Source organism: Dasypus novemcinctus, chromosome 25 (assembly GCF_030445035.2).
Source record: "Dasypus novemcinctus isolate mDasNov1 chromosome 25, mDasNov1.1.hap2, whole genome shotgun sequence".
NCBI classification, from domain to species: Eukaryota; Metazoa; Chordata; class Mammalia; order Cingulata; family Dasypodidae; genus Dasypus; species Dasypus novemcinctus.
The window spans coordinates 22,818,639-22,842,886 of NC_080697.1; the positions used below are offsets into that span (position 1 = coordinate 22,818,639).

Consider the following 24,248-nt stretch of genomic DNA (forward strand, 5'->3'; position numbering starts at 1 on the left):
GAATATGCTGTGTCTCCTGGACACATATATTCCTGTCTTTCAAGACAGCTGGGAAATTTTCAGCCATTACTTCCTCAAATGCTCTTTCTGCCATACCTATAACATGTATGTTGGTACACTTCATGCTATCATTCAACTCTCTGAACCCTTGCTCAATTTTTCCCATTCTTTTCTCTCTCTCTTCTTTTTACTTTTCAATTTCAGCTTTTCTGTCCTCTGCACCACCAGTTCTTTCTTCCATGATTTTAAATCTGCTGTTGTGTGCCTCTATTGTATTTTAATATCACTTATTGTGTCTTTCATTCCCATAAACTCTGTTATTTTTCTATCCAAGATTTCAAATTTTTTTTGTTACTCACCTGGTGTCTTCTTAATTTCTTTTATTTATTTAACCATGTTGTCCTTTTACTCCATTATTTGATTTAGGAAATTTATATGAACCTCACTGATTAGTTGTTTCAGGTCTTGTGTCTTGTCTAGAGCTTTGATTTGTTCCTTTGCCTGAGTCATATCTTCCTTTTTCTTAGTATGGCTTGTAATTTTTTGGCTGATGTCTAGGCATCTGATTCTGATGTTGAGTTTAGTCTGATGTTCAGTTTCTCTCTTTTGCCTAGGGAATTATTGTTAAGCAGTTGTATGCTACCATTGTTTTTTGACTCTTGGTTCAACTGTGTTCTAGATATTTAGGATTGCCCCTGTTTAATTGCTCAAACCAGGACTAAGGACCTAGTAATAGGGTACATGTCAGTTTCCACGAGGCTTGGAGAGGGGGCAGTAAAGGCACCTTCTTGCTTATTTATTTATTTATCCCTTTTCATGCACTTTTCTGGTCTGACTAGAAGATGACGATCTTTGGCAGACTGCTCAGCTCAAACACCAGGTGCCAAGGGGGAATGCATTCAGTGTAACTCATCCACAGATGGTGCAGAAGCAATGTCCTCAGGACTCACAAACCAACTTTCTCGAAAGCTGTTCTCCTCCCTTGGCTGGCCACTCCCTCCCTCCCTCTGCCTCAGTGTAAAAAAATGGTCCTGCCCTACCTGACCCGAAAGTATGGGACCCCTCCAAGGCAGCAATCCAAGTTTGTTGTCCAAAATCTAAATTTCCTAGAGGCTGTGTCCCTCCCTCTCCCCTTTCCTGGGGAAGAGGACCTCTGCAACGCCCTCAGTCTGCAGCCACTCTAGTCCACAGCCACTGCAGTCAGCACACTGCTGCTTGCTCTAAGGGTGGAGGAATGGGCACCAGCTCCTGCTGCTGCAGCTTTACTTATAGTATTTTCCTACCAGCTGAGACTCCTTTCCTTTACCCCTTTTACTCTTGGGTGGTGTCTCACCTTCCCCTGGTATCCTGAGCACCTGAGCAGCCCTCCAGACAGTCTCCACCTGTCCTCTAGATATTGTTCCTGGAATAGAAGTGATCCCTCTGCCTCTCTAATCCTCCATCTTCCCAAAAGTCTCTCAATTACTTTAAAAATACTCCTCCTTATCTCAGAGTCTGCTCTTATTTTTAGGAAACCTTACCTTTAGGTTACCTTAGCCTGCTTCTGTTGCTCTGGGATAATGTTGTAGCAGAGAGAAGTCAGGTATATGCAGTAGTATGCTTGCATCCTGAAGGCCAGGATGCAAGAATTCTGAGAAGGAAGATTTATTATGACTGGCTGGACTTGGTGGACTCTTGTCCTAATAAAAACTGAGCCCCAAATAAGATTTTTTGGGTCCCTTTTATACAGATGATGTAGGGGAGTCAAATAGTGTTTATATACAAAAGGACTTTTTATTAGTTTCTTCAAGTGTTTTATCTGCATACCAGATGGGTTATATCCTCCAGATAAGCTTGAATTAATACATATTCCCCACATTCCAGGTAAGCTTTTTAAATGAACCCCGCACATTCCAGGTAAGCTTTTAACATGAATCCCTCACATTCCAGGTAAGCTTTAATTAACATATTTTGTTTACATCCTCCCTGAATATCCAAAGCCTATGGAGTTTATACCTCTCAATTGGCTTTCCAGGGAACTAGGCATAGTTGGATATAGATTATGTTTGAATTTATGCACAGGCCATATTAATAAGCCTGGTCAAACATCCCCCAGGAGGGCTCAGCACCACTAGAGAAGCCCTTCCTACCTCTCTCGCTTTATACAGTGTTCTTGATTATATAAACTAGCAAAATTGGCTAGTGGAAATAACATATGCAGAAGCACCCAGCACATATCTTGCAGTGTGAAGTCTTTCATGCATTCATTCATTCTCTTTATACTAATAATATATAGTAGTTGCTCTGCAGATGCAAACACAAAAGGATATGTAAAAATGAAGAACCGATTTTCAAATGTTTCCTTTTCTAATATCTAGTAACTGCAAATCTACAGGCACCCAAAGATTACTCAGCAGAAGTGTTTTGAGGCAAAAACTACTTCCAGTCCTGGTTGTAACAGAGTGGAATACAACAGAAAGAAACAAGCTCAAGGAAATGGTACTTGAGATCCTGATGGGAACAAGATAAGTGCAGCAAGCTGCAGGGAGAGCAGGACCAACAAAGGCTGAGCCCCAGAGATCCAAAAACTGGGCCTAGAAGGAGCAAGAGTGAGACGGAAGTGGTATCCTTGGAAAGGGAGAAACTGGCCCCCTCCTACATCTGTCAAAGGAAAAGCAGATGTGTGGAAGCAGGAAAAATATTTGAGGAAGAGATCATTTGTTTATTCAAATCTTTAGCAAGCGTTTGCTATGTACCAGGTACTAGCCAATGGTTGGAGAGCCCCAGATGAGTGAGGCATGGTCTTACCTTTGAGGAGATTATGGTCTAGCAGGTAAAAGACACAAATAATTATACTTACTGTGATAAGGGGTATAGAAGGGCTGTTATAGAAGTAGGATCAAAGGCTAACTGTGCCTACTATTGTCATCCAACTAGGTGTCTTTGAACCAGGTTTTGAAGGGTGTATTAGCCAAAGGGGTGCTGATGCAAAGTACCAGAAATTGGTTGGATTTTATAAAGGCTATTTATTTGGGGTAGGAACTTACAGATACCAGGCCATAAAGCATAAGTTACTTCCCTCACCAAAGTCTATTTTCACATGTTGGAGTAAGATGGCTGCCAATGGCTGCTAGGGCTCAGGCTTCCTGGGTTCCTCCTTTCCAGGGTCTTGCCTCTCTCTGGGTTCAAGTTTCCTTTCTTCCCAGGACTTGCTTCTTCCTGGGCTCAGAGTTCCTCTCTTCCTGGAATACGAACCTCAGGCTTAAGCCAGCTTAAGTCTTCAGTTTGTCTAGAGGGACTGACTTCTCCTGTGACTGGATTCCTCTTTAAGGAATACAAACCTCAGGCTTAAGCCCACTTAAGGCTTCAGCATCAAACCCCAGCATCAAAACTACAATATCAAAAACCCTTTGCCATGCCTTTTATCTGCGAGTCCCCACCCATCAAAGGGTGGGGGATCAATGCCCTATAGGCACAAGAGGTTTACATAACTACTTAATCAAGTAAACCTATGAATCCAATATAATCTAATATGCCCAGAGGAAAAGATGAGTTTACAAACATAATCCAGTATTTCTTTTTGGAATTCATCAATAATATCAAACTGCTACCAAGGGTAAGTTGGAGTTTTAACTTACCTTTTGGCTGTGGAAGGCAACATTCTTAGAGTGCTACTGAATAAAACCAAATAGCTTGGCATGGCAAGTTTTTGGATGAAAGAAACAAAAACTAAGGCTGGGCAGGTAGGCGGGGATTACGAGGAACTTGTCATGGTCAGAAGTTTGGGCTTGATCCTCTGTGCACTGGAAAGCCATTGCTGGGCGAGGCAGCACCATGGCAGCGAGGAGGAGGACAGGTGGGAGCTAAACCAGTCTCCAGATGTCATCCAAGATGAAGGGATACCAGGGCCAGGCACCCCTGTAGCCCCTCAACACAGCAACAAATGCCAATGCCTGTGGCATGGCAGGCAGGCCCTTCCTCCCAGTGGTAAATGTCCCTATTCAAATCCATCTTTTCTCAGCTGTTCCTTCTCTTGTCAGAGCTGCTCTCCTTTTAGCAAGTACTGTATTTCCTGAGAAGACACACTAGAATTCTACAGGAGTAGCACTGACCGTCGAGTAGCTAAACTAAGAGCCAAGCCCTCATTCTGACACCACCGTCTGTGCAGCTCCGGGGGCCGGCCGCTCTGCCTCCCAGCCCTGCAGTCAACAATTTCCTCTTTCTCCCCTGTTCTGTGCAGAGGATGAGGCTGGCCTTCTGGAAATTCTGGTTTGCCAAGATCCTATCTTAAGCTTCCAAAATCAAACGCAGTTACTTCTCCTGAAAGCTTCCTAGGGACCCTTCCAGGAGAGCTTTAATGTTGTTTATGCAGAAAACAGTTTAATTCCATTTAATCCATGTTTTGTTTGGTTTAATGACTTCAAGTAGAATAGATTCAAAAAGGGCCTGGGAAGATAAAGGGCCTGGCCCCTTTAAGAAGCCAGGTGGTAATGTGAGGGTTGGTGGTGGGTGCGGGGCTCTGCCTGGACTTGGGAACAGCTGAGGCGGTTACATAGCATTCATCTCTCAGAAAAGGTATTTTCAGCATTGCTGGCCAGAGGGAGAGAGAGAAGAGCCCCAGCAGCTTGGCATGCCTGATGGCAGGAAAAACTGCTTAGGCAAGGAGAAATGAAGACCCCCTCAGGGAAAAGTGATCTCAGAGAGGAGCTAGTTGGGCGAAATGGTCATTAACAGGACCTTTAATATTTGTATGCTAAATATATGCTAAGTGAAAACAAGGACAAGGGCCAAAGCTTGAAGAGGGCGTTAGATGGAAAAAAAATTAGTAAGCCCGTATTTGGGGTTTCTGTTGGAGATGGCCACCAGGTATGGGATTGGTACTTTGGAAGGTTTGCTGCCTTTGACCTTCACCCTGGCAGGGATTCCACGCTTATGAGTAGAGGGAACCGGTTTTCCTGTTCTGCAAGCTCCTATTCTTTTTCTAGTGAGCAAACTAGTAAATGAGCCTGTTGTATGCTGTATGCTGGCTTCTCTCTAAATGAAAGGCTGTGCCTGGGAGTGGGGGGTGCCACATCTCCCGCAAGGTCTGGCAATCCAAATTCCCCAAAGTCTGGCAATCCAAATTCCCCAGCAAAAAAAAAAAAAAAATGCAGCCATTTCTGGGATTTACATTGAAAGAAAACTCTTCTAGAAATACAAACCTCAGGCTGAAGGCAAGCAAGGAATTTTTACCAAAACATCTTACCCTAAACACTGATGAATTGAAGTTTTGGTCTTTGATGTGTGCATTACACAAAGAAAGTTGTAGTTTAGTCATACATTAAAACCAGGAATGGTGAATGGTTTATTTAGAAGACAATCAAAACACCAATAAACCTAAGAATTGTTCTTAATCTCCATGGCTCTGCTCTCCCTTCCCTTCTGTTGGGAAGTAAAATGAGCTGAAGCACTGTAAACGAGGTCCCCCCACAACAAATGAGGATACAATTGTGAACCGCATCATCTTTTTGATGGCACTGGCTGAGCACTAGCTGCCACTGCAGTCATCTTATAGCTCCACTGCTCCTCACATCCTCTGACTGTAGTAGCCCCAGAGGCAGAGGGTGGGAAACAGCCTTTGGAGGGTATTTGAAGCCAGTTTATCTGGAGGGACTGACTTCCCCTGTGACTGGATTTCAGCTTCTTTTCTTCAGGGAGCTGTTTTTAGAATTCGGATGGAAGAAAGAAAAGATGAAGGCAGGAGGTGGTGAAGCCCGTGGACATCCTTGGGAGCCCCCCTGGATGCTGGGGGAGGGGAATCCCTGGCTGCTTTCCTGCCCTGGGCTCAAAGGCTAGCGAGTCGCTTTGCCACAGTGCCTGGCCCCCCACCATGATCCTTGGGGATTATGAGTTCAATAAATATGTACTGAGAACCACCACCACAGTCACTGAGCTCGCATATAGTCAATCTTCAGAATAACTCTCTAAGGTACGCCATTTAGCAGATGAGGAAACTGTTCCAAGAGGTTAAATCATTTGCCCGAGGTCATAGAGCTAGAGAGTGGTAAAACTGGTTCAAGATATAGTTCTACTTTCAAGGATTTATCACACAGGGATAGGGAAGCATCCCAGACAAGGGCTTTGAAGAATGATGTTTTCATTTGCTAAAAGCTGCTGGGGGCAATATACCAGAAATGGGTTGGGTCTATAGTGGGAATTTATTAGGTTAAAAGCGTGTCATTCTGAAGCTGTGAAAATGTCCAAATCAAGGCATCACATCAGAGATGCTGTCTCACCAAAGGTCAGCTGCTGGCGATCCTGGTCTCGTGCCACATGGCATGACACAATGGTGTTATCTGCCATCTGGGTCCCTGCCTTCTACCCCAGGCCACTTCCTCCCTGAGCTCAGCTGTGGGGGATCAAGTGCTTGGCAGGGCACAGTATGGACCCACTCGTCTCTGCCCTCTCCCCTCTCCACCAGGCCTCGTTGCTGGTTCTGCTTCAGGCTGCTCCATCTCTTTCCTGGGTTCCTCTCTGAGCTCCTGGGTTCCTTTTCTCTGTTTCTACAGCTTTATACTCCTCTGTTTAGAAAGGACCCCACTAAGAGGATTAGGACCCACCCACTGATCCCTGCAGTCTAATCAAAGGCCCTTAACTGAAAAGATGTCATAAAAAGTCATCTAATCCAAAGGTCCCACATTCAATAGGTTTACATGCACAAGAATGGGTTAGCTTAAGAACATAATTTTCTGGGGTCCACAAAAGACTCAAACCAGCACAAATGATCAGGCTTGAGATAGGAAGCAAGAGGGGGAGCATGAGCAAAGGCACAGGGTATGAACGAGCCTCTCCAGGAAAAGCCACTAGTCCTGGACCTCAGATCTGAAGGTGAGAGCAGAGGACCCATAGGGCCTGGTTAATGCCTTCGCTCAGGGTATTTATAGGGGCTACAGGCCTGATTAAGTGAAAGTTTGGTGTCATTGATTTTTCCCCTAGTTCTAAAACTCTTCTTTCTAGTCCTAAAAGACCTGTTGACTCTCACTGGCCTCTCTGCCATTTGAGAAGCCCAGGAACAAAAGCCAGGAAAAGTACTCATCTGTCAACCTGGCTGCCCAATCTATTCTTACAAATTCAACTGAGCAGAATTTCTGGACAGTAGTGACATCTTCCAACTGCAATGGAAAAGCTGCTGGTTCAGGCAAAGCTCTTTATTATTTGATTGGGCACATTTTATTGAACACTTACTATGAACAATTTTGATAGAGCACTAGAGAAACAAAATCAGACAGGACATATTCTCAGTTTCCAAAGACTATACAATAGAGTTGGGACTGACAGCAGGGGTGCAGGGGAGGCTTGGGAGAAGTTTCTGTTGCTCCTTCTTCCCAGCAAAGTACCAAGCAACCCATATGGCACCCAGTGAAAAACTAATGCCAGGATACCCGGTGCAGTGACCCACTGGGCTGTGAGTCTGAAGACCCAAGTTCAAGTCCTGATGTGGCCACTTTACTAGTAATGTGCCTTAAGAAAGTCACCGCCCTTGTCTGAGGCTCAGCTGTTTGACCTACAAAGTGGGGATGATACCACCCACCTTAGAGGATTGCTGCAAAGATCAAATGAGACCGTCTAATAAAAGTGCTTTGAAGGATCATAAAGTATCATATTAAGAGATTGCCTTCGGAAATGCATTTCATAAAGCGCAGCCACAGGCCAGGCCACATTTTGAAAGCGATATGCCCTCCAGGAGAGTCTGACCAGAAATTCATCTTTATTTTGCTTAGGGGTGGCTCCTGTCCTTCCCATATGGATCACATTTCCCACGGATGTCACGAAAAAGAGAAGTGTCATGTCAAAAGAAGGATACAGGCCAACTTCCCCCAGCCTCCTGGGAGGCAGGACCAGCCCAGCACAGCCCTTGGGCTGCAGGCCGGCTGGGGGCACTGGGAGTTCTTTCTTTACAAGAGAAGGAAAGTTCAACTTCCTTAATGGGCAGATGGTCCAAATTATCCCCCGGGCTCTATTCTGCAGCTGCAGAAAATCAGAGCCTATTTTCCCAGAGCCATGTGTTTATTTCTGTTATCCACAACCTCCTTTCTTTTGACTTGTTTTGCTTTGGCAGGGGATCGGAAGGCTGGAAAAACAAACCTAAAGGAGCTGCAAGGTTTCAGGTCTAGGTTGGGTTTTTTCTCCTCTCCTTTTCTTTAAAAGAAATTTTGCCTAGGCTTTAAGGCCCTTTTGATGCACAGCCAAGCAGGTTTGGGGTATTTAGTGATCACTTCTGTTCCTAGAGCCTCTCAAAAGGGTGGTGAATCCCATTCATTCACTTTCTCATTCATTTAATACCATTTTCTGAGCATTGCAATCTGCCAACCCTCTGTTTGCAAATTGGGTTGCAATTGTGAACAGACATTCAATGGCTCTTGCCTTCCCAGAGCTTACAACAGAGAGTAAATAGGGACATGTGAAAAGGGAAGTGCAATGTAATATTTATCACATATGGGGAACACCTGATGGGGCAACAAGTCAAGGACACCTTCCTTCCGTGAGGAGGTGATATATGCATGCCTCACTCACAAGGTCCAGTGATTTGTAAATTGTGTAGCTGGGGCTTGATCCGGTAACTTCCTGTCAGGCAGTGGTTCTCAGCCTTTGTTCTGCATTGCCTGCGAACTGTTCAAAAATACAGATGACCCAATACTGGTAGTTTTAAGAGCTCTTTAGGTGATTCTTTTATGCAGTCAGGACTTGGAACCACTTCCGGTCTCAGGCTCTTTCCTTTACACCTGAGGGCTGTGATTACTTTGCACTGCCTCTCAAGTTCTCCCCACCCTCAACCAGGGCTACTGTGAGATAGATACAGAGCATTTTACGTGTGGAAAGGACTGTTATTAAATATTTGCCTTGATAATTCAGCTTGAGAGTCAGTTCTGTAGTTTAAAATGAAAGACCTTTGCTTTTCTCCCTGGCACCACCATGTAGCAACTGTGTGACCTTGGGCAAGTTGCTTGACTTTTCTGGACTCCAGTTTTCTGTTTAATGAGAGCCGTAACAACTAACTCGTGTTGCTTTTGTGAAGAGTAAATGAGAAAAAGTGTATATAAAGCACCTTGCAGAAGGCCTGCCATGTAATGGGAACTCAGTACATTTTAGTAGCTTTTACTATTCGTCCTCGACTTGAAATCCCTTTGTTGTGGCTGGGTTTCCTAGCAGCTCTGAGCCAGCCTTAGACAGACCTGCTGGCAGTCCTGTCCCAGCCCTGAAAGCCAGTTCCCAGAGATGGCAGCTACTGGCACTAGACTCTTGAGGCCACTGAGGGACCCAGCAATGAAGCCATCCCCTCAATTGTGCTTAGACCAGATGCTGGAGAAAGAGGAAGATATTTGGTATCTTGCTTCGTAGTTAATAGCTTTGAAACCCAAAGGATAAATAAAATAAGGTAAGGAACAAGCAGATGAAAAAACATTGGAGACATCAAGAAAATGCCAGGGCCTGGTGAGCCAAACAAGATACTGGTTTTTAAGTCCTGAAATGGAGACCCGCAGTTTCCTCTATTCCCAGAGGCAGGACGAGCAGCTGTCAGGCGTGGTACAGCGCGGGGAGGATTCCTGGGCTGGAAGGGGGTGGTCGGCTGCAAGGCCAACTCCCAGGACCCCTTCCAGTTCTGGGGCTCAAACCTGAGAACTGGGGGTAAAACCCAGACGACTCTGTGCTCTGATCGGGACCCTATTTCTCACTGCTTCCCTGGGATGTATTTACAAGGCAGAGAGCAAGGAAACATTTGTTTTGAGAGGAGAATCGCCGCATACTGGAAGATTTAATAAGGTCTGTGCTAGCAGCCCGAGAATGGCCTCAGCCCTAGTGCTGCATTCCTGGGCCATTCCCGAGCTGCCTTGCTTAACAAATAACATCCAGTTTGCATTAGTTTGCAGAAAGCTGCTGACAGCAGGAGCCGTCTTCTGCCCTATGCTCTTGTCCCCTCTGCCCTAATATGCTAAGGGGCCAGGAACTGAGCCCTGGGGAGAGCAGAGGAAACTAGGAGATTAATCCAGTTGTTGGGGTGAGCCACCTCCCTCCCTTGCTCCTGCTCCCCACGCAACGGGTCGCTTTGTAAAGAGGACTTCACGGATATGAAGTCTACTTAACCTCTGGGATCCTAACCATCCTCAGCAAAGCAGGGCAATGCCTCAGAGCCAACCCGCGTGTTGCTGGGTAAAGAACACTGGCTGGCCTGGGGTGGGAGCACACAGTGATTGAGTGCCCACCTGTGTCCTTTAGTGTCCTTGCTCTCAACTGCCACCACTATCCCCATTTTAAGCAGATGGAGCTCAGTGGCTTGAGCACCTGCTTTGCGAGTACGAGGTCCTGGGTTCAATTCCCAGTACCTCCTAAAAAAAGGTATAGGGTGGTCACATCTCGCCAGTGGTGGATCCAGAATTCATACCCTGTTTCTGAGTTCAGACCTGGCTTCCTCTTACTCTCCTACATTGCCTCCCCATATGAATCACCATGACTATATTTTCCACCATAAAAAATCCCTAATCCACCCAGGTACAAGAAAGCAAGTAGCTAATCAGCCCTTATAGGCTATATGGGACTCACAGGAGCTGTCTTTGTTCATTTGGTAGCAAGGACCAGAGACTCATATGGGTCACTTCAAGTAATGAGGGCTTGTAGTAAGGACATCCACAAACACATTGGAAGAACAGGACCTGTAATACAAGTTGGGCCTTATGGAGCTAGAACTGGAAGCTCATTCAGAATGCAGGGCAGACCTTGGGCCACCTCTCCACTCTTGTGTCTCATCGATGATGTGGCTTTTTAATTCCATGGTGGCTGCCTCTCTGCTTCTGCTTCTGCTTCTGCTCAGTTCTCTCCCTGTTCCTCCAGTTGCAATTCCTGACAGAATCTGGGCAATCTTGCTAATTATCATCCTAGTTGTTTGGATAGACCTTTTGAGTCAGACCAATCCTTTAGGACCTTACTCAAGCATAAGGACCTGCTGCTGGGCTGTGAATATGGCATACACCTTGACCAGCTTGTTGAAGGCACAGTTTATAATGTCCTTCCCCGTGTCATCACATGTAATCCATTCAACAACTCTACAGAGCATGTATGACCAGCAAAGAAATTGAGGAATGAAGAGTGTCTTAGTGCCTCCAAGACTCAAAGCTGTTTAGGACCATGCCTTAGCTAGACACCTGCCAGTCTCTTTTCTCCTGGCTCACTAGAAGTTCTCTTCACCATCACACACTGCCAGCCTCTGACCAGTCTGGTAGCACTCAGCAGGGACAGCCTGGAATTGCCTTTTAGCATTTTCATGTGCACAGAAGAGACAGTTACTACCTCACTGTCCCTCTAGCTAGCTCATTAAAAGTTTAGAGATCAATCAGCAGTGGGGAGTCTAGAATGATCTACAGAAAGGCCGTACAAATAGCTGCAATTGAGGGTCAGTGCCCCCAGTTGCTGTGTGCACAGCAGGTGTATGGTATATTTGCTAGTGCAATATCATGCGTGTCCTCCCACCCTGAGCTGTTGAGATCCATGGGTGGGTACAGCACCTATTCTGAATAGTCAGGCTGAAACCAGGGAGGTACAGAACTGTGAAGCATTGAGAGGGGCATTCCACTTGTACCCCCAAACAAAGTCATACATACCTCCTCCCATCTACCCCCACCACATCTATTCATCAGACGCTTAGTGAACACTTTCAGTCTGCTAGCCAATAATGTTAAGTACTGAGGGGTCATAGACAAATAAGACATGCTCTCTTTGCCCAAGAAGCTGGCAATTTTATAGGTAAAATAGGATATGTATGCCTTCATGGATGGAGCACTTTCCTCTAGGGTTATGCAGTGAAACCATGTGGTGATGTTTCTAGCCTGGGCTTTGGCTTGAGATGACTCTTCTCTGGTTCAGTGTATAAAAAGTGTGAACCTTTGCCAAAGGGTGTTGGCAGAGTCTGTGGTCCCCTAACACTGAGGTGGCAGGGGAAGGAGAAGCAGGTTGGGTGACTGTGCAGGAGTACAAGGAAAAGCTCTGCCTAAGGCTTAGTGGACTGAGAGTTGGGACAAGCTGTTAAGTCAGAAAAATTTCTGACAAGTCAGAAAATCCTCTACATTTTCTCCATTTAGTGAGAAACAACTTCTTAGCATTTGCCTTAAACTTGGTTCTCCCAGCCAAGAGATGACCTATACATAGAGCTGGGTAGGCTGAGGTCTTGGCATCAGTGCTGTCCTCTCGACTTGAAAACTGTGGTCACAGCTGTGGGCAGATGACATGAAGAGTTTGATGTTCTCTTCACCCAAGAGGCTCCTCGATGAATCAAAATCAGAAACCCACATGGGGATGGTTAATGGTAGGGTTGGCCTCAGGGTTTCTGGTTCTTATTTTGCTTTGGGAGGATTTCCCAGGGCTCTCTGAGGTGGGATGCAAAGGAGGTAAGGGACCTGTCAAAGCAAGGGCAGATATTATTAAAAAGAAGTGGTGGTGGTAGGAAGAACAAAAAATAAATAAATGAAAGAAGTGGTATGCCCTTGCAAAAGCCTGAGGTCCCACTGTTCACCATTCAAGCACTTGCCCTTTGCCCTCTAACTGGACCATCCCATCTTGCTACTGGCCTGAGTGCCTGAGTTTTATGTAGTCAGTAATCCCCTGCCTTCCATTTTCCTTTCTGTAATGTGTAAAGAGAGACCCAGGTAGCCCAGAACATCCCACAGGGACCACTCTGGGTGGGCCTTCATAGGAAGACACTCTCCAAACTAACAAGAAGTGTCTGGGGGTAGTGGGAGAGGGTGTCACAGATCAGCTTGAGGCTGTCTCTCAGGCACTACGTCTGGTTATGGAGCAGCTGACACAGTTGTGGGGTGAGAACATTTTCTGGGTGGTGGTTGGTTACTTGGTGGGAAAGCTCTGCCCTGGGCAGAAACTGCCAGGAAAAAGTATGTTTTAAAACTTCCACCCACAGAAACCCAAGCCTCTTAACAAGTCATGCTGTCCTTCTTGGGCTAAAGAGGACATCACAGTTGGAGCATGTTTAGTGACTCCCCAGCTTTGTTACAGAAAGTGTCATCATCATTCAGGCCTGGGAAAGGCATCTGCCTGCCTCCCCTATGGCTCTCCAGGGGCAAAGAAGGCAGGAAGGTGGGAGATACATATATATAGATATATATATATATATTTTTTAAGATTTTATTTATCCCTCCCACTCCCCACCCCCATTGTGTGCTCTCTGTGTCTGTTCATTGGGTGCTCATCTTCCTTTTATTTTTTTTATTTTTTTTAAGATTTATTTATTTATTTCTCTCCCCTTACCCGCCCCCCCCCCCCCCAACCCCGGTTGTCTGTTCTCTGTGTCTACTTGCTGTGTCTTGTTTCTTAGTCCGATTCTGTTGTCAGCGGCACGGGAATCTGTGTTTCTTTTTGCTGCGTCATCTTGTGTCAGCTCTCCGTGTGGGTGGCGCCATTCTTAAGCAGGCTGCGCTTTCTTTTGCTCTGGGCGGCTCTCCTTATGGGGTGCACTCCTTCCGCGTGGGGCTCCCCTACGCGGGGGACACCCCTGCGTGGCAGGGCACTCCTTGCGCGCATCAGCACTGCGCGTGGACCAGCTCCACACGGGTCAAGGAGGCCCGGGGTTTGAACCATGGACCTCCCATGTGGCAGACGGACGCCCTAACCACTGGGCCAAGTCCGCCGCCTCGTCTTCCTTTTAGGAAGCACTGGGAATGGAACCCAAGACCTCCCATGCAGGAGGGAGGCACCCAGTGGCTTGAGCCACCTCTGCTCCCAGGAGATACTTTTAATGGAACAGTTCCTTGGACTTTCTGAGGCCCTGAATTGGGACAATCTTTATCATAAGCAGATCAAACTTCAATCTATGGAGGTCTCAACAGAACTGTGAATTTGTTAGGGGAGAAAAAGGATACAAAAGCCACAGTCTAGTTCCATATTCATAAGATGAGCTAGAATAAAAATGTGGCACCTGGTTTGGATGAGTCCAGGAGAGGAGAATGATTTTGCCCTTTTGGGGGTGCAGCTTCTGATCCCATGGGCATCCGAGACTCATGATGGTTTTCAGCCTCCACCGTAGGAAGAAGCCCTCAATCTGAGAGATCTGGGGACGAGTGACAAGGACCAGACTCCAGAGCCTGAGGGGTCAACACGGGTCTGGATGCGTGGTGCCTCCTCTAACCCTTGTCAGGGTACTGTCCGGACTTTTTTCTCCCTCATGGGCACTTCTCCTCCTTTTGGTCCCTGAGATGGATATGGTCTTAGTTGGGGGAGGACATCCTGGGTTCCATGACCAGAGAGGCCCGCTGCAAAAGACTAGGGCATGTAGACCAGAGACATCCTTGAAATATACCCTTTGAGCCCCATAATGATGATGGTTACCATATGTTTCCAATTTTTTGAAGTTCTGTTTCTAAATATTCCCAGTCACTTCCATATACTTCAAAAGATCCTGGGAATTCCAATATTCCAGCATCCAAATGACATTTTCCAGACTTCCTCTGGCACCCACCATACTCACATGACAGGTGTGCCCCTATTTTCTGACTTGGAATGTATGGTCATTGTACCAGTGGCCTGAGCTGTAGGCTACGACCCCAGGAACATCCCACCAAAGACACCTTTAGTGGGTGCATGAATAGAAGGAGCCAGGTGGGTGATGGAGTAGAGGAACACCTGATGGCTGATTTTCACAGACAGGACCTGCCTTCCTGGGTCTGTTTTCCTTAACTAGTTGGTTCATTCATGCATGCAGTCATTGTCACAGATTTATTGGGCATCTCAGTGTACCAGGTACTGCTTCAGGCCATGTGATCTGTCCTTGGAATGTTCACAACATCCAAGAGGTTAAACAGGCAATTATTATACAAAGTGATAAGTATGTCCGTAGAAGGGGTCCTGGCCAGCTTTGGGGGAGAAGGAACATCTAAGCTGAGTTCTAAAGGACAAGAAAAGCTGAGCCCAGAGTACAAAGAAGGGTTTCTTGAGGTGGAGGGATGCGGGTCCTCACTTGCCTCATCTGAGCCTCTACTCAGAGCCTTCCTCGGCTCCTGTCCCGCCATTCTCCATTCCTTTCCCATGCTTTCACTCCTTTCCATGCCCTTAGCATTATTTGGCCTTAGGGTATATTTTTGTTTATTGGATTTATTGTCTGTCACACCCATTAGCATGTCAGTTCCACGGGGACAGGGGTTTTGTTGGTGGATGTATCCCCAGCCCCTAGAACAGGGCCCGGTACAAAGCAGACTCAAAAATATTTGTTGAGTGGATAGATAAATGAATAAGTGAATGAAGTGAGTTCAGGCTGGCTAGGGCAGGCTACTACAGGCAGGCTACTACAGGGCAGGGAATCTCCAAACTTCACCCCTGGCTACCTACACCAAACCCAGCCTCTTAGCGTTATATATATTTTCCTTTTCTATTGTAATAAAATAAAATGTACATAACTCAAAATTTACCATTTTAATCTTTTTTTTTTTGAGGCACTGGGGGCCAGGAATTGAACCCAGGACCTTGTTTGCAGGAAGCCAGCACTCAATCACTGAGCCACATTGGCTTCCCTGCATTGGTTTTTTTTTTTTTTTCAGGAGACACCGAGAACCAAACCCAGGACCTCCCATTTGGGAGGTGAGTGTTCAACCTCTTGAGCCACATCCATTCCCCTTAACCATTTTTAAGTGTTCAATTCAGTGGCATTAAGAACATACAGTATGTGTACTGTCACCACTATTTCCAGAACATTCTCATGATCCTAAACAGAAACTCCATCTCCTCCCCTGTCCCTGCCCCTCCAGCTCCTTGTAGCCTCTATTCTACTTTGTGTCTCTATGAATTTGCCTATTCTAGAGAGTCCATTTGAGTGGAGTCACATAACATTTGTTCTTTTATGCTTCCTGTTGTTTTGACTTAACATCCTACGCTAGTCTGCCAAGCCGTGTGGGTCCACAGCGTCCTCCTGCCTTGCCATCTTTCTCTTTGCTTTACTGACCCTCCAGTGAGGCTTCTGTTATAAGCTTCCTGGCCTGATCTGGCCCATGGCCACCGTGACACAGTGCTGACAGAGGGGGGCAGTCTGGGGGAAACCAGGGCAGACATCTCAGCCTTGGCCAACCAAGGGCCAAGCCCTTCTCCGCCAGGGTCCTGGACTCATTTGGTGCTGCAGGCTTCAGGGTAGCACTTCGTTACTGCTCTCAGGGGAGTTCTCTGTCTGAGACCTGGCCTCTGGATTCTGGCTACTCTCCATGTTTTCCTCTTCTCCAGGATTTCTAAGCTCTCTTGCTCATCCTAAGCCTTTTTTTGACAGCTTGGCAGGAGCTCATATTTTTAGTAAATCTTTAAGGGGAGAATGTCTGGCCAGGGATGAGGAATGCATACAAAATGGCGTTAAGTATCAAGAGGAGCCTTTCAAAGCAAGCACCCTGGAATCGTTCACTACCTTGGGAATGATGTAGTGACTTGGTGGCTTCCTTAGTTTCTCTCTGCAGAGTGTGCTGGGGACTTCCCAGCACTGGGCAGCCCATTCTGGGCAGCCCATTCCAGACACATGGCTGGTTCTGACACTTCTTTCTCCTTTGGCACAGAGCAAGTCTGTCCTTTCCTCCAAGGGCCTACAAAGGTCACAGTCAATAGCAAGGAGATTCCTCCAGCTCACCTGGGGAGCAGTATTTTATAGGGTTTGTCTTTTCTTTTTCTGTCAAAACTATAGAAATTTATTGTCTCACTGTTCTGAAGGCCAGAAATCTGAAATCAAGGAGTTGGCAGGGCCATGGTCCCTCATGTTGGGAGGGTAGGGGGGTGGAGGGGTGCGGGAGTCTCCTTCCTTGTTTCTTCTAGCATCTGATGTTTCCGCAATCCTGGGTTTTCACTGCAATGGGTTTACTCTTTTTTCCCCAGCAGTAGGGATTTTCCTGTATCATGACAGTCACTTGTCACTGGGTCACAGTACCAGGACCCACCCCCACCCCTCACTCCCATACCACATGTCCTAGGTGGTTTTTGGTTGGAAAAAAAAAAAGACTTTGACATCTTCCCTGGGTTTGGAATTATGGATTAGAGCGGGAGGGAACCTTACAGATGATTGAATCCTGTCATCCCAAAGGCCAATGCACAGGCTAATTGCCACTGAATCATTTGGGAGCACTTGTTGAAAATATGGACCCCTGACTCCAGCCACCCCGATTGTGATTCACTAGGTCTGGGCTGGCAGAGGAATCTGCATTTGGGCAAGCATTCCTGATGATGGTGATGTGTGGTCAGATGTATGGACCACCAGTAACCCTGACATTCTGTCCAATGCGGCAACTCAGATTCCCAGGAGCAAAAGTAGCCCCCCATGAGTGGCAGAGGAGGGAGGAAGGCAACATCAAGAGACCCTAGCTCCAATTCCAGCTCTGTTGGTAAGCTCGTGGTCCACCCTGAAATTGACACCCTCCACCAAATCCTGTCTCTGAGATGATCTTAAGACTTCTTTCAGCCACTCCTGTGGTCTCTTGAGTCCCCAAAACATCCCCTTGAAGAAGTACTGGAATGGTTTTTTAGTGCAAAAACTGAATCTTCATTCATTTATCCATTCATCAAACCTTTACTTCCTACAGTCAGAAATTATGCTAAAAGATTAATGCAACAGAGTTTCTGCCATTAAAGAAAGGGGGAGTGAACTAGCATTTTCTCAGGGCCTACTATGTGCCAGGCACTCTGCTGGAAGCCTTATACACACCATTTCATCTTGCCTGCTCAGCAGCCCTGTGAGGTAGGCATTGTCCCACGTCACAGGTGAGGATACACTCTTAGGGAGGCTAACAGACTTCCTTACGGTCATTCAGATAGCCCTTCCCTATGGACATTACCTACAATTGATAGTAATGTGCCATCATAATTGGTGGAGGTTTTTCCTTCTTAGTGAAAAATAAAATCGTGATGTGCCTTCTAGTCAGTGGCATGCTAGAGCTCATGGAACTGTCTCATTTACAGGTAGTAAGTGGCAGAATCAGAGTTCACACCCAGGTCTGCCTGCTCTCACATATTGCCCACAGCCAAGAAGGGAGTGACAGAACTAGGGCTCAGATACTTCCTGGGGACCTCTCCTCCATTAAGTGCACAGTTACACCACTGTGCCCCCAAAGCCTCAGCCGCCATTTGGTTTCCTCTCATCCCCCTCTACCTTCCTTTCTGGCAGTCACCAGGTCTGAAGAGAAGGCTAACAGAGGGCAGGGAGCACACACGATTTCTCTCAGTCAAGGTCGTGGCCTTGGCTGGCATCCCCCCTGCCCCGGGGTGGGACCCTATTGTTTTCAGAGCTGGGTAATAAGGGTTGCTGCTCCCACAGGTGGTGTGGAGAGCGTGGCCATCAGGCTGGTGAATGGCTCGGGCCCACACGAGGGCCGCGTGGAGGTGTACCATGACCGGCGCTGGGGCACGGTGTGCGATGACGGCTGGGACAAGAAGGACGGGGACGTGGTATGCCGCATGCTGGGCTTCCGTGGCGTGGAGGAGGTCTACCGGACGGCGCGGTTCGGGCAAGGTAAGGCACACAGGAGGAAGAAGACTTTGCCATAATGAGAGGGCTCTAGAGTCTGAGGACTGAAAGAGACCTTCAGGGCCCCTCCAGAGCTTGAGTCCCCTCGCCAGCAATCCTGTACGCCTGCAGAGTGGTCACACAGCCTGAATCCTTCCTTCAGCGGAGAACTCACGACCCCTCATGGCAAGCCTGTCCTCACACATTTAAATTATCAGAAAATTATTCTTTCCCCTGAATTTAAATCTTAACTCCTTGTCAGTCCCCCTCTGGCCCTAGTTCTGCTTCCTGTGTTTCAATAAGGTTATCTAGTCCCTCTCCCACTTGACAGCTCTCAGATCTTAGCAATTTGCTCTCTTATCTGACTACTGCCTATTACTTAACACTTATATAGCAGACTCAGTGCTAACACATTACAAATATTAACTCATTCCATCCTTACCACACTATAAAGAAGATACAGATAGTATTCTCGTTTTCTAAATAAGGAAACAAAGGCACAGAGGGTCACACAGGTAGCAAAAGGCAGAGCCAAACAGGCAGCTCAGTCATCTTGTTCTCTGTGAGTTTTATCTGCTCCAGATGACTCTCCCCACTTCTTTCATCTTGTCCTCACATGACAAGATTTCAAAAGCCTTCGCCATTTCCTTTCAACAATCTCAAGCTCGCCTCCCTTCCTGCCAATACTAGTGTGGGAAGGGACTTCAAGGAAGGAGCACCGTACCAGGTAGGTGCTAACTTGGTCTGTCTGCCCCTTTCCTGCTGAGAGGAGGCTGGCTCTACCGCAGCTCCAGTCCCCACTCACCGCATCGAGTTTCTCTTTCAGTCTAGCAAGTTCACTGCCACCACCACCAGAATTGCCTCGGCCTGCACACAGACAGCCAGTGACATGTGAACATGTGTTGATCACACACAGAGCCACTCTCACACGCACACTTTGACATTCATGCTTTCTCCTCTGTCAGACCTTGAACATGGAGAAGCCTGTGTTGACACAACTGAAACTGTGATCCCCTCGCACTTCCCATCCCTGTCGAACAGCACGCCAGCCCTGGCCTGAGCGGTGCTTCTCCACTCTGGGTCTAGGTTTCCTCACCTGTACCTTAAAGGGGCTTGGCAGGCGCTCTGACGGGCCTTCCGCCCAGTCCCCCTGGGGCTTAAGATGCTGCTCACTGTCGAAACTGTAGGAAAGACTTGGCCTGATGCTCTCATGCCCAGTCGCCGGGTTCCCCTCATGGGCTCTGGAGCGGCAGGAGCCAGCACCCCTACCATCTTGCCCAAGGCCCCGGGCCACGTGGCACCGCAGCCCCCGCCCAGGGCTAAACGGACTGGTGGTGTGAGTGAGATGAGGGCCTGGTGCATCCCTCAGAACAGACCCTGGAACCCTCCACTCCTCCCAGCAGCCCTTTCTCCTCCCCTCCCACAAATCTTACTCAGAATCTCATCCCTTAGAGCTCAGTGGCATCGGCAGAAAGTAACTAACTGTGAGATCTGTTGAGACAGCTGGCAGAAAGCTGCTGATGGACTCCAGATCCGTCCTCCAAGGAAAGGCTGGAGTACATCGGGAGTTCAAAGGGGCTCTCAGCTGCCTGAGGGGCAGCCACGGGGATAGAACACTTTTCTCCTACTTAAAGCTCCATGCTTCATTTCAGCCTGTTTTTTTCAGGGAAGATAGACCTTATTGTTCACATGAGGAAGACTTGGAACAGTTCTCACTTGTCCATGTTTGGCTCCAACAAAGGCCTTCTTTCTAATGAGTGGAAGTAAAACCTTTCTGGGGAAAAAAATGGGGAGTGGGTGCTACTAGCCTAAAACTGCTGGTTGGTTAATAGGTAGCCCAGCCAGGAATCTCATCAGAGCCTGTGGCTTCTTTCTTTCCCCCTTGATTTTTGTACTGTCAAAAGTGTGGGGAAGCTCTAAGATTGCCAGTGGATTCCTTTAGACCAGTGGATGGGAAGCTTAACTTGCATATGTCCATCAGATTTGCATTGTTATTTTCTCATCATGGTCCAGGAACTGATCTCAGGTGATATGCAAGAGCATGACAGGTGGGCTGGACAGGTGTCCTTAATGGGGCACACAGAGGTGGAGGCCTGGATAAGCGAGGGGATTTACACAATGGAGGCTCATCAGGCACCCTTTCCACTAGCCCAGGCTGCCTTCTCTGCCCTCTCTTCCTTCCTTCCACAAGAAGCTTCCGGGCACCTACCATGGGCTGGGTGCTGGGGCCTGGAGTTGACTAAGCCTGGGCCTGACCTCCTCATGCTCTGCTCAGAGGGGGAGTTAGATAAATTTAGAGTTTCCCGTCAGCATGGTAAAGGCTCTAATGCCGCAGCAGCAGCTGTTGGGGTAGAGGGCAGCAAGGGGAACTGTATGCAAGGTCTCGCAGAAACCCCACCAACCCCCCTCCAACCACAACCCCCTATCCCAGGGTGTCCTGACTCCCACTCCCACTCTTCTGCCCATTGGTCTCCCAGCCCTTGGCCCTTCTTTCTCAGTTTCTATTTGCTCCCTTCTGGATGTGCTTCCTCACTGCCAAGACCTCGGGCTGTCACTCCTCCCACCAGCGCAGGATCCTGGAGGCTCTGCCTCCCAGCTGGCTGCCTGCCCCTCCTTCTTACAACTTTCTTCACCCCGGCTCCCTCTTCTCCCCCTTCTCTGTCACTTCTTTGGCTCTCTCCTGGGTTCCAGCCTCTGCTTTTCTCACCCTCTGCCTGATCTTTGAGAGCTGCCTCCGTACCTGGGCTTCACTGCCACCCAAGTCTTTCCCTCTCGCGTTCAGTGTTCAGGTGTCCAGTACCTCCTAGAGAGCTCCACTCGGATGCCCACAGCACCTCCAACCCACATGTCGAAATCACATGCGCTTTCTTCCCACCAGACCCTCATCTTGATAAAGGGCACCACCCTTTCATCCAGGCCCCATCCTAGCCTGAAACTTGGTGGCCCTCCACCCTCTCACCCACTCTACCCTCTCCTTTTTGTTCTTGCTGAGTTAGGAGCTCTGGAGTGAAACCACCCAAACTAGAATCCCCTATCTTCCAATTATTAACTGGCAGATTTCATTTCTCCTACCTTTTAAGGATTATTATGAAAATTCAGTGACATGTCTATAAGGCAAGGATTGTAGGGCGGGATCCCATGGCACATGTGCTACATGTTGGGTGAAGGTACAGGTATCACTCAAAGTGGGGGCAGTGATAGCTCCAATCCTCCCCAACCTACTCTCCCACCACCTCTCACCTGGCTCCTGTGACCTTTCCTCCACCTGGCTGTCAAGGGTCTATCTAAAATGAGTATCCGATTCTCAGTGGATTTTCATTGTTCTCAGGATTAAGTTCAGTTTCCTTAGTTTAGTATACAAGCCTGTTCTTAATCCTGCCCCTGCCCACCTCCCCTTTCCCTACCTCTCCCTTGCACACACTGTCCTTCATACACATCCACTGCGGCTGGCTGAACCTGTGAGGGAAGAGGGGGGGGGGGGCGAAGAGAGAGAGGGAGAAGTTGGGGGGGGAAGAAGGGGAAAGAGGAGAGGAAGGAAGAGATTTCTCGCTTGTCTAACCTGAGCCCTCCCCAGTGTAACACAAGATATGGCCAAACCCTGGCAGTTCTTCCAGTGGTCTGGCACCATAAAATTTTTCCTGGACAGGACTTAGTAATCAAATTATCTGTTTCCCTGGCAAAAAGCAAGGAAAGACCCAAATGGGAGCGACTTAGGATGTTTTTCACATTTTAAATTTGTCCTAGAACTATTGGAGAGGGAGTGGATACAAACACAGAAGACAAAGGGATGATGAATGGAACCAAGTCTAGGAGGAGACAGACGGGTGAATATCTAGTGTAGCTGGAAGTTAATTAGCCTGGAACCAGCAGAGAAAACTTTTCTGTGAGACAGACAGAGAAGTAGGTAAGGATGCATACAAATGCAGACAGATTTTTAGGTAGGATAGATGACTGAAATTGGGAGTGTTCACATCTAATTATACTGTTATTACTGTTTGTTGCCCTTTTTTCTGTAAGATCCAAATTGTGGGAGACAACTTAGTGTCAGGGTTGGCCAACCTTTTCTGTAAAGGGCCAGGTAATAAATACTTCAGGCTTTGTGGGCCAGGCAGTCTCTATCACAACTACTCAACTCTGCACTTGTAGCTCAAAAGAACCAAATGGGTGGGGCTGTGTTCCAATAAAACTTTATTTATAAAAATAAGTGTTGGGCTACATTTGGCCCACGGTTTGCCAGTCCCTGGCTTTAGTGTTAGGTGCTATGTGCTGTGTTCTGTGGTTATCAACAGAGTAAGTACTGGACTAACCAGGCATCAGAGGCATTAAGTCATGGTCTCTTCCACTTAATAGTTATGGGACCATTGACAAGTCATTTAATCTTCGTGGGGCCTCAGTTTTCTTATCTTCTTTAGAGCTGGCCTTCCTACATCTGTGTGCCACTCTATGGATTCAATATAACTTATTCCTACTAGAAATACTATTCCAAATAAACATATATAAGCTCAAATGTTAGATCCATGAGGCAGAGATATTTGTTGTTGTGTTTTATATTTTTTTTGTTCATTGATATACTCCAAACATCCAGAATAGTGCTGAGCACAGAGTAGGCCCTCAAATATTTGTTGAATGGATGAATGGCTATTAAGGAGAAAGTTCCATCTCCATTTACTCATCCAAACAAGTGTCACCTTCAAACAGCCCCTAATGCTCTAATAACAGAAGACCCAGGGCTGTAGTCCCAGCTTTGCCTCCTCGAGATAAAACATGGCCTCACTGCTGCTTCTTTTTCTTCTTTTTTTCTCATCTGTAAAACAGGAAGAATAGTTCATACCCTCCTTTCCTGACAGGGCTATTACTAGCTGTATTAGTCAGAGTTTTCTAGGGAAACCGAATCAACAGGAGATATGATATCTGTAAATAGAAAGAGATTTTATACAATTCTCTCATGTAACTGTAGGGATATACAAGTTCAAATTCCACAGCCAGGATACAAACCAAGGGCTCCAATGAAGGTCCTGATGAGTTCCCAGGAGCCATTGGCTGTCTGAAGCTGAGCTGGAAAATTCTCTCTGAATGCTGAAATCACTTCCCTTTTTAAGGCATTCAACTGATTGGCTAAAATGTCATTCATTGCTGGCAATAATCTCCTTTGTTGATTGTGGATGTAATCAGCCATCTATCCAATGAACTCACTGATGACTACAGTCCATAAATGTCCTTGTAATTAGCCCAGTGCTCGCTTGGGCACCATTACCTGGCAAAGTTGACACATTAGCCTAACCATCACACTAGCTCAAAAGAGATACACAAGGAAGCGGACTTGGCCCAGTGGTTAGGGCATCCGCCTACCACATGGGAGGTCCACAGTTCAAACCCCAGGCCTCCTTGACCTGTGTGGAGCTGGCCCACGTGCAGTGCTGATGCCACGCAGGGGTGTCCCCGTGTAGGGGAGCCCCACGCACAAGGAGTGCGCCCCATAAGGAGAGTCGCCCAGTGCGAAAGAAAGTTCAGCCTGCCCAAGAATGGTGCCGCACACACGGAGAGCTGACACAACAAGGTGATGCAACAAAAAGAAACACAGATTCCTGTGCTGCTGACAACAACAGAAGTGGACAAAGAAGAACACGCAGCAAATAGACACAGAGAACAGACAACTGGGGTGAGGGGGAAGGGGACAGAAATAAATAAAATAAAATAAATAAATCTTAAAAAAAAAAAAGAGAGAGATACACAGGGAGGGAATGTGGCTCAAGTGGTTGAGTACCCACCT

The 24,248-nt window shown here is 47.2% G+C and overlaps 1 protein-coding gene across 1 annotated transcript in view; it reads left to right on the plus strand.

Moving 5' to 3' along the window:
- The window catches only part of SCARA5 (scavenger receptor class A member 5), a 120,589-nt gene that overhangs the window by 92,154 nt on the left and 4,187 nt on the right, over nucleotides 1–24,248 (plus strand). The window contains exon 8 of the mRNA XM_058287801.2: nucleotides 18,290–18,484. Within this exon, the coding sequence (XP_058143784.1) occupies nucleotides 18,290–18,484 (195 nt within the window). The remainder of the gene's footprint in view (nucleotides 1–18,289; nucleotides 18,485–24,248) is intronic.